Source organism: Zea mays, chromosome 7, assembly GCF_902167145.1.
Source record: "Zea mays cultivar B73 chromosome 7, Zm-B73-REFERENCE-NAM-5.0, whole genome shotgun sequence".
Lineage (NCBI taxonomy): Eukaryota > Viridiplantae > Streptophyta > Magnoliopsida > Poales > Poaceae > Zea > Zea mays.
This window is the reverse complement of record NC_050102.1, coordinates 28,116,378-28,127,327: the sequence shown is the minus strand read 5'-3', so window position 1 is coordinate 28,127,327 and position 10,950 is coordinate 28,116,378. Positions and strand designations below refer to the sequence as shown.

The window sequence follows — 10,950 nt, the reverse complement described above, 5'->3', positions numbered from 1 at the left end:
GGTATGATCGCTTTGTCAATACAACAGAGGTCCTAGAGCGGGTCACAACTATAATATCATATATTATTGTTTATTGATGATGCCATCGCCTTGGTTTGAGATCTGTAAGCAGTTCTTTTATCCACAAACAAGTTGGTACTAGATGGCTTAAAGTATAGTTTGTAATTTATTAAAACTATTACATAAACATTTTGGCTCTGCTTCTATGTAGATTTCTCACACATGTTCAGGAAAAAATGTATAATGATAAAAAAATCCAAATATGTGTCATTGATCATCTTTTAGTCTAGAAAGACTGTACCGTATGTCATGCCTGTTCTACCATATTGATTTTCTGCTTTAAGCACACGATGCTTCTTCGACAGCCATGAATGTAAGTTATCTTGGCGAGTGTTCTCCGGATAAGACCATCTATTGGACTTCCAAACGCAACACGAAGGACTGATTGGAAAAAGAAGACGCAAGGCGCGTTGTTTACACTAGTATATATACATTGCCAAAAGGAAGCACGCCATCCACACCGACACAACACACACACTCTCTAAGTCCCATGCATGTATGCTTGTCATCTTCCACCTGATATGAAAGATATAGTGCCAATGCTTCCAGCCGATACGGCGGTTGCCATGCTTCCAGTTCCAGCTGACGACTGAATGGACATGGCATATGAGTCGAATCCTTCATTCTGCATTAGAGCCATTGCACTGAAGGTCATATCTGTGGGCTGCAAATCTGGAAGTGGTGTGCTTCCGTCGAGATATTGCATGACTTGCTGCATATCTGGCCTTATGTTTGTGTATGGATGCGAGCACAGCAGACCTAGCTTGAGCACTAGGAACACCTCATCGACATCATATTGACCCCGTAAACTCACGTCGACGGTGTGAGCGAGAGACCCTTCTTCGCGCAAGTGCTCGAGGACCCAGTCCACTAGCATTTCTTGAGCGGCATCGTCGTCAATACTGACTGGCCTTCGCCCACAGGTGATCTCAAGAAGGAAAGCACCGAAGGCGAACACGTCTGTGAGCTTGGATGCCCTACCGGTGCGTATCAGCTCGGGGGCTAAGTAGCCCATGGTGCCGACGATGTGCGTGGTCTGCGGGTCGGTGCCGTGGTCGTACAGCCTTGCGAGCCCGAAGTCGCCGAGGCGGCCGTTCATCTCGCTGTCCAGGAGCACGTTGCTTGCCTTGACGTCTCGGTGTATGACAACCTTCTCCCACTTGTCGTGGATGTAGAGCAAGGCCGATGCCACGCCCTTGATAATATGGAACCTTTGAGCCCAATCAAGCACTGGTTTGTTCTCCTCCTCGCGGTAGTAGAGGTACTTGTCAAGACTGCCATTTGGCATGTACTCGTACACCAGGAGGAGCTCACCCTTCCTTCTGCAGTAGCCGAGTAGCTGTGCCAGATTACGGTGTCGGAGGCGCCCGATGCTGACTACCTCGGCGATGAACTCCTTCATCCCTTGCCTTGACTCGTGAGAGATCCTCTTCACAGCCACCTCCGTGCAGACCGACTTGCTGCTGCCAAGGACTCCTTTGTACACTTGTCCGAATCCACCGGCACCAAGTAGGTGTTTGCTCTTGAACCCACTGGTCGCGTGGTACAGATCCTTGAAAGAGAAGCGGTGCGGCCCAAACTCAAGCTCCCACTCTTCAAGGACCTCAGCGTACCTCAGCTTTCTCAGCACGAGAAGGGTGGCGAGGCTGCCGACAGCGACGATGGCTGCTGCTGTCGCTATTGGCAGGACGATCGCCAGAACCTTGGAACGAGGCTTGGGCCCAAATGGAGGCAGCTTCGGCAGCCTGGCGATGTCGATGGCTGGAGCAGGACCGTTCATCGCGAAGCTCCAGCCGAGCACATAGTGTCTCGAGTTGATCCCACCTGTTGCCGACGAGAAGCCGACGTACGACTGCTCCTTGAGCACCGTCGAGAGATTACAGATGGCCGAGACCAAGGGCCTCGCCGGCTTGTTATTGCCCACCCTTATGGGTGCCAGGGTCACATCGATCCGGCCCGCGTCGCCGTCATACTCCACCCACACCTGCATCGCCTCCCGGCTGAAGAGGGTCAGGTTCCTCAAAACGCCGCCGCCGTCGTAGTACCCCGCAGGGGAGGACTGCACCGAGTGTAGATCGTTGATGTCGATGCCCACATGGTTGGCGTTGATGTCCTTGAAGTCGGTGTTCTGGGTGGTGTCGAGCTCCACCGCCAGGAGGTGGTTGCTCGCGTTGCCGTTGTTCTGGACGTTGAGGAGGGCCAGGTACCCGGCCGGCAACGCGCCGGGGAAGCCCTTGTTCGGGGCCACCACGAAGGCCATACCGTGGGCGCTGAAGTCGGTGTAGTCGGACACGATGGCGAACACGAAGGCGGCCGCGAAGGACGCCACCTTGCCGCCCGGAGACGTGCTCAGCTGCAGCGGCGTGTGGTAGAAGGCGTGGCCTTGGAGGTTGGTCTTGCTGCTGGTCAGCACCAGGAGCCCGTCGGGCGTCACAGTGGCGTTGCCGTCGACGGTGAGGTTAGCGCCGGCGAAGCCCGAGTAGGAGAACCGAGTTTGGCCGCCGCCGGCGCACAAGGTGGTTATTGCTGCCGTGTTAAGCCAAACCAGGAAGAGGAAGACGGCATGCTCCATGTTCATTGGGTGTGGGGGGGTGTCATGAGCAGGATGGAATAAGAATATCTTCACAAACGCAGAGCTCCTGCCATGTTCTTGTGTCAAAAGAAATATCTTGAGCCGGCCTGATCCCTTCTGTGCATGAAAGCGAAACGGTTCGTCGCTAGGACCGGCTTAGTGCTATGAATATGGATCGGGTTTTTTTAGACCAGCATAAACACGATCTAAAAACAGCACATGGACTGATACGAAATAATATAGATCAGTCTTGCATGATTTGAATGCGAGCATGGGTGGGTCTCAAATTTTGGCCCGTTGGGGACCCCAACACAAACCACATGTATGGATTACGGCACAATGAAACTTATTTTTTAATTTCTTTAATTTAGTAACATATAGATTTTATTTTTTAATTTCTTTAATTTAGTAATATATAGATTTTGTGTGGTTGTAATATTTTGATTTTATATGATCAAATGATACTCGCTTTGTTTAATATATTTAATTTACTAAGTAATGAATTTTATGTGGTTGTAATATTTGGATTTTATGAAATTTAAATATACAAGTCGGACTTAGGTCAGCACGGCTCAACGAAAGATAGGCACGGCCAGTGTTTTTACTCTTTGAACTGATACAACATAGTTCAAAAGTTTTTTTAACGTTCTTAGCTCGGACCCATTTTACCTAAAACACGATATACTCGAACCGGCCTGGTCCGGTCCGATTCCTACCACTAGACCTGCCTATAGCTGTTGGTGTAACACCCCTGGTGTTATCTCCCGTAAACAACGATTATGGATTTAAGCGAGGTATACCAGTATATAAAGTGGACACTAAATTTTAATAATCTCGCAAAAAGTTCGAGTTGGGCGCCATTTTCATTTCGATAATCTACGCAATTACAAAGGGTTCATGAAACTTTTGGATTATCGAATCTTCGTCGCTGATGGATTTTTGACCTGTTCGGATCACACGCGTAAGTGAATACGAAAATCAGAAAACTTCTGATTTTACGTAAAATTTGGAGCCCCGCGCTGTCTGAACAGAACGATGTGCCAGCTGATTAAGTGAATCGTTCCTCTCAGCAAGTTATCTTTGGCGTCAAATCAAATGATCGATAGCCGGTGAGACTCGTAAAAATTAGACTGGATTAAATACAGTCTAAAATACCAAAGTCGATCTCGTTTGGTTCGGTCTGTGTGCTTCTCATCTCGATCTAAATCTTCAAATATAAATAACGGGTAAAAATTCATCTAACCCTAGAGAATTTACCAAATCAAATCCTATCCAAATATTATGGTCAATCACATTTTGGTTCGACTCTTTTATACATCTTTTAGACCATAATTCTAGAACCTATGTTTATCCATACGTGATGTTGTTAAAGAAAAGAAGAAAACCTTTATTTACTTTTCTCTCCCACGCTAGCTCTTGGAAATTTCGCGAGTGCTCATGCTTCTCATTTTTTATCCCATACCGCTTGCTCCTCTGTACTACGAGCACATTCATTTTCTCTAGAATTATCACGTTGGTTTTTGTGGCATTCTTATCCAGCGTTCACTACTTGGAAAGTTGTACGTAATATCCATTCCCAGTCGTCTACATGCTTCTAGCCGTATTCCAGAATCTCAGCTCGTTGTTATCTCTTGCCGTGTCTCATCTCTAAAAAAATCTTCATCGCCAATATCTCACCGCCCTTCTGCTGCATTGATTTTTGTTGGTCTGCATTCTTATCCCTTCACCGCCGACGCTCAGCATCCAGTTCCATCACGTATGCCATGGCCTTGTTAGCCTCCAGTGCTTGTTTCTGCTCTCGTCTCCTTCCTGCTAGGCCACGCCATCTCCTCCGTGTCGCATGTCCTGAGCTCCATCAATGGACGCCGCCCATTGCAGCTCGTTGGTGTTCGTCATCAAGCGCTGCTCTTCGTCGTGGCAGTTGGATGATGCCGCGGCACCGTCGCACCCTAGTCGTGCTCGGCCTTCGCAGCATCGCTGCGCTCGCCGTTGCGCTCGCTTCAGCATCCTCACAGTGCAACACAACCATGGTCGCACCCCTGCTTGGTCTCCAGCTCGCGTCGACATGGCTTCGCCATGGTCCTGCTCACCGCTGCAGCACCTCAATTGGTCGTCCCTGCTGTTCCCTTCGCGTCGACGCTCCTTCGCTGGCCACGCTCGCCAAAGCTCGCTAGCGTCGGCCGTTGTCTCTGCTCTACCAGGCTGCACCCCACCTTAGCTCACACGTTCCTCGTTCTGGCCCTGCTCAGGCTCCTCCCTCGCCGTAGCACAGGTCGCCACCCTGTGGCTGCACCCAGGCCACAGCTTCCTGCGCACTCGCCTGCAGCCCCAGCGTGCTGTGCGCTAGCCGCCGTCGCGTGTCCCTGCCTCCTGCACGCGCTAGCCGCGCCTGGGTCCCGCTCCATCTATCTAGCTCGGCCTCAGCACATGTCGTACTCCAGTCCACCATGCCGCGCACAGGAACGCGTTTGTCGAGCGTCGCTCTTGTCGTGGCCATCGGCCTCACGTCTGTCCAAGTTTTCATCCCCTGCATCACTATTGCCCTCGCACCACTGGTCGTCGATCTGTCAGCCTCACTGCTCGTCGTCCGGTGAGCCCCCGTCATTTTTACCGCGGCTTGCATTCCTTGTGCTCGATTAAATGTGTGAACCGGTGAATATTGTAGTTCTTGTGGATGTCGAGTCACATTAATAGCTATAGTTATGTGTGTTTTTGTGTGTGACATTGGAGGCATACGTCTAATATTATTAAGTTGGTTCGATGAATGCGATGTGATTATTTTCATGATTTTGGAGTAGTCGAGTTGGGTGTTGAGGTTAGGTTTGAGATGCTAGTCACGCGAAGAACGTATTAGTAGACGCATATGCCTAGCATGGTTAAACTAGTAGCGTTGACATGCTGATTTTAGTCAAAAATCTGAGAACCCCGGTGATGAAGTCGATATTCTACGTTAATAGTTAGTATAATCGGTTTATGTCTGTGATTGGTAAATGTTATACTCAGAATATTGTTTTTGATGTTTGAGTTAGGTCCGTTTAAGCTAGAAAAGTGTGCTGGTTGTATTTAGTAATATCTCAGCATCTAGTGATTGCTTTTGAATGTTATTATGTGCCTTGCCACTAGGTATTTAATTCACTATCGTGTAGCAATAATTAGGTGTTGAAGGCTAAAAAGAGCCTCGCGGACGGTCCGGCCCTGAGGCCGGACGGTCCGCGGTGGCAGCGCGGACGGTCCGCACGTGCGCAGAGACAGTTAGGGTTCCTAGTTTCTCGCGGGATTTGTTACCTAAAACCGTAGGATTGACTCGGAAATTACATCGAAGCGGATCCAGACCTCCCCCTTTATATAGATGAAGGGCTACGGCCGATTGAACCCCCAACAATCGAACCAATACCACTTCTATTTTGCATTTATTTCCAGCACAATTAGGAGTAGTTCTAGTCTAGTTCTAGTTTAGCCTCTCGATCCCGAATTCTTCGCCTCTCTTCGACTCTACGCCGATTAGAGGAGTCTAGGTCGGCCGACCCGAGCCTAGACAACCCCTAGGATCTCTCCTCCCCGACGGGGTCCCTCCCGGGAGCGAGATCCAGGCGCCGCCGCCGACCTTCGCCGCTCCTGCGCACGCGTGGACCGTCCGGCCTATAAGCGCGGACCGTCCGGCCGTCAGGCAGGGAACGCCAGCCCCTGTACCAGGTCGCGGACTGTTCGGCCCCTGGATACGTTGGAGAAGTCTGTTGCTCCTAGTTTTCCATCATATGAGACTAGTAACAGGATATCTATGTCTGATACATCGGCAACAAATGGGGATTTGCAGACCCAACCATTATATGGTATGCCGATGAACTCATATCCAGGGCAAGTACCGCCGCCGCCATCCCTGAATACGGTCGGACCGTCCGAGCTTCTGCTCGGACCATCCGGCCCATACGCGGACCGTCCGGCTTGCTCTGTCGGACAGTCCGGGGCCGCCCTAGGACCGCCGCCGTCCCTGTTTGGCAGATCGGCGACCCTGGACGCGGTCGGACCGTCCGAGCTGCTACCCGGACAGTCTGACCCTTACGCGGACCGTCCGACTTTCTATGCCGGACAGTCCGGGGCCGTACCGGGACTACCGCGTGGCGCCCCAATAATGGCGAACACGACCGGCCAGTTCGGATGTACCACCATACAAACCGGATACACATATGCGGAACCTGCTGTTGCACACCATGCACCAAATTATTACACACCACAACAGCAGTATATTTCACCCTCTACATATTTAAACCATAATGCGCCATACAATCACAGACCGTTCAACAATATCGATCGGTCACGGCAAGAAGGTCGGTATACTAATACCCGACCAAATGAGCCCCACAGCCCAGGATCCGGTGGTCTACCACCGGGTGCAATGGAAAAAATTAGGGAAGAGATGACTGAACTATTTCGAGATAAGTTCGGAGTTAATGTAGTCAGAGTAGGGCAATCATACCAAAAGCCATATAATCACCGGTTTGACACTGTCCCATATCCACAAGGGGCAAGGATACCGGAATTTTCTAAGTTTTCTGGTGAGAATGGGAGAAGCACATACGAACACATAAGCCAGTTCCTAGCACACCTAGGCGAATTGGCTGATGGAGAAGCATTTCGTGTTCGGTTATTTTCTTTATCCCTTACTGGTATCGCTTTTGCATGGTACGCCGCCCTGCCTCCTAATTCCATTAATTCCTGGAATGAGTTAGAAAATAAATTTCATGAACATTTCTTTGCCGGGGAATATGAATTAGGATTAGCTGACTTAGCTTCAGTCCGACAAGGACACGAAGAATCGGTTAATGATTATATCCGGAGGTTCCGGGACACTAAAACTGATGCTTTCGGATCCATGTTGCAGACAAAGAGCTAGCAGGGCTAGCTTTTAATGGGTTGCTATCCTACTTAAGAGATAAATTAGATGGAACCCAGTTCTTTTCGATAGCCCAGCTACATCAGCGGGCTTTAGCCTGTGAAAGCCGATTTAAAGAGACATCAAAATCGGCCGCCCGTACTATACATCTAATAGAGCGTGATAGTTCAGATGATGTATCCACAGATGTATATACCGCTGAGTTCATTTGGCCAACAAAGGCCAAATCTTCAGCATGTTCTTCCTTACAGCCGGTTCAAAAGAATTGGCAAGAAGAGATTAAATTTACCTTTAATGTTGCCAAATGCGATAAGATATTTGATGAGCTACTTAAAAATGGCAACATTAAATTAACTCATAATATCCCTCCTATAGATGAATTAAAGAGGCGTGCTTATTGTAAGTGGCATAATTCTTTTTCTCATGCCACCAATGACTGTAATGTTTTTCGTCGACAGGTACAATCGGCCATAAATGAGGGCCGGTTGGCTTTTCAGGAGATGCAAGTGGACACACAACCATTTCCTGTTAATACAATAGAACTCGCATGCAAAAAGGTCTTGGTTCGGCCAGAAATGGCCGATAAAGGCAAAGGCAAGGGCATCGTCATTGGCGATCCTCGCATGACAGATATATCACAAAAGGAGATTGCTCGAAAGGCTTCGGACGAGAAGGCTAAAAAGTCTGAAGACGTCAGGGGCACGCACAGTTAATGAACCAAACACATCAGCCTAGCCCGAGCATCATAGATGGTCCGGCACCTACGTGTGGACAATCCGGTGCTCAGACAAACGGTCCGGCTAACCCAGCCGGACAGTCCATCTATGACCGAAGGCGTAAGCCTCTACGCGAAGCAAGGAAAGAGACGCAAGGGCAAAGCACATATAGCCGGCTGATCAAAGCCGACTCTACTTTTAATCAGTTGCTCTCAAAAAATGCTAACAAAAAGACTGTTCCACGTGATCGGTCAACGAAGAAACCCCGGTCACCTGCTAAAACGAAACGGCCGAACAAAACGGCCCAAAAGGCGACGCGACAAGCATCGCCTGTTCATCCTATGAGACCAGGGTACTTTCCAACCATTTATTCATCGTCGGTATATTGTCCTACTCAAATGTGGAATGGCACGACGATGAATCCATGGTACATTTATAGTCCCTTTGTCTATCCAGGCTGGGGGGCACGTCCATTCTGTTCATTTTGATCCATTGATCAAATGGTCATGGCCGAGAAAGATACAATCCAAAACGGCCTTTATACATTGGTGCTTTATTGAATGATCTCCATATTAAAAAGCAGGTGACTTACATCAGGTTTAGTTCATATGCTTTTGGTTCGTCAACCTTCACCAAAAGGCAGGGGGGCATATGTTGAAGGCTAAAAAGAGCCTTGCGGACGGTCCGACCTTGAGGCCGGACGGTCCGCGGTCCGGATTGTCCGCGGTGGCGGTGCGTACGGTCCGCGCGTGCGCAGAGACAGTTAGGGTTCCTAGTTTCTCGCGGGATTTGTTACCTAAAACCGTGGGATTGACTCGGAAATTAGATCGAAGCGGATCCAGACCTCCCCCTTTATATAGATGAAGGGCTACGACCGATTGAACCCCCAACAATCGAACCAATACCACTTCTATTTCGCATTTATTTCCAGCACAATTAGGAGTAGTTCTAGTCTAGTTCTAGTTTAGCCTCTCGATCCCCAAATTCTTCGCCTCTCTTCGACTCTACGCCTATTAGAGGAGTCTAGGTTGGCCGGCCCGAGCCTAGACAACCCCTAGGATCTCTCCTCCCCGACGGGGTCCCTCCCGGGAGCGAGATCCAGGCGCCGGCGGCGACCTTCGCCGCCCCTGCGCACGCGCGGACCGTCCGGCCTATAAGCGCGGACCGTCCGGCCGTCAGGCAGGGAACTCCAGCCCCTGTACCAGGTCGAGGACTATCCCGCCCCTGGCCGTGGACCGTCCGCGCCTCTGCAGAGGGCACCACCACCGGTTCTCACGCAGTGTTTGGCGCCCGAAAAAGGTGTCAACATTAGGCTTGTGGTATTCCTATTTATAATTATTCATATGCACCATGCATTTCATTTAGGTACGATAATTAATCACGTGATACAAAAGACGACCCAAGTCCACCCCAACCGCGGGCTAATCCGCAAGATGATGTTGATGGACGAACCGGAAGATGGATAATCTGAACGAGTGCGTGCCAGGACAAAGGATGGTCTTCAAGTGGACGTCACCTAACAACACTAACCTAGTGTTTATTCCAGGCAAGCCCCGGTGCATGCAACTCCTTCCTTGTGTTTTTAAATAATTTTTACACACTTTAAGTCTAGCGAAATGTGCATTAGGTTTATAGGAGTTGCTTGGAAACCCATTGATGCATTGCCTACCTTGATATCCATACCTTTATAGATACTTCTGATGAAGTATCAAAATATGATTTACAAAAATGCTTATCCCTGTTTAGATCTTGTGGATAGAGGTTGTCCTTTGCGTTAATGCCTAGCTCAGGGGTTATCCTGAGGAAGGATGGCTTCTGCCTATAAGAATATTTTCATTGGGAGCAATGGTGGGATCTTACTGCAAAGTTCCCTATAATGCTCTTTTCATCCTAAGGAATACAAACAATCCTAAGGGTGGAAGTACTTAAATTGGGACTTGGGCTAAGAACAGGTGATGTTCTACCCAGGTTGATTAAGGATTGGATGCGTATGTAGGCTTGCTGATCAAGGACTATCTTAACTGGCCACATGCCCTGGATATGGGACAGGGTAAGCTTTGCCTCGGGCAGACTAATACCAGAATAAGATAACACGCAATGGGAGTGGAGAGATGGCGAGAGTAGCGTGTACCCTCCGTGGCAAGATGCTGGACGGTGGTGGATCTGTGCTCTCGGTTGGCGTGAACCTGATCTGGTCTTAAGAACCCCAGTGGCGAGTTGACATATGCAAGGGTTAAGTGCTACATATGTCGTGTGGTTAGAGATCCTCAGCTGAGTAAATCGATTCGGATCGCCGTTATATCCCTGGAAAGTGGAGACTTGGTCACTGCCCTACAACCTAAGTCAGGATGTGAACCTCATGAATAAAAATGATGTTGTATTGATGAGATGGTGAAATTAGACCAGATGCAAACAGAGTCTATTAATATTTAATCTGGCATTAAAATATTAAAAGTAAGGACTCACTTTAATAAGCTATTTCTGCAAAAGTATCTAATTTGATTCTTGCTAAAACTTTTCCTTGATTCCCAAATCCAGCATACCCTTGAGAGTCTTTTCTTTAGTCGGGTAAGTCTTGCTGAGTATTTTCATACTCAGGGTTTTATTCCCTGTTGCTTTTCAGGTTATAGTTTTGTGCTGCTGATGATGGTGTTAAGTGCCGGTGGGCTCGGCCTTCTTATAAGTCTAAGTACTTCTTCTATACTTCTTAT

The 10,950-nt window shown here is 48.8% G+C and overlaps 1 protein-coding gene across 1 annotated transcript; it reads right to left on the bottom strand.

The window, feature by feature from the left end:
- Positions 1 to 241: 241 nt before the first annotated feature.
- Positions 242 to 2,707, bottom strand: LOC103632181 (L-type lectin-domain containing receptor kinase SIT2). The gene has a single exon (XM_008654007.2). It carries the CDS (start codon positions 2,636 to 2,638, stop codon positions 566 to 568), a length of 2,073 nt encoding a protein of 690 aa, XP_008652229.1. The 5' UTR covers positions 2,639 to 2,707; the 3' UTR covers positions 242 to 565.
- Between the last annotated feature and the right edge of the window lie 8,243 nt (positions 2,708 to 10,950).

Coding starts and splice junctions, on each gene's coding strand:
- LOC103632181 (XM_008654007.2), bottom strand. CDS start 2,638: ATGAACATGGAGCATGCCGTCTTCCTCTTCCTGGTTTGGCTTAACACG.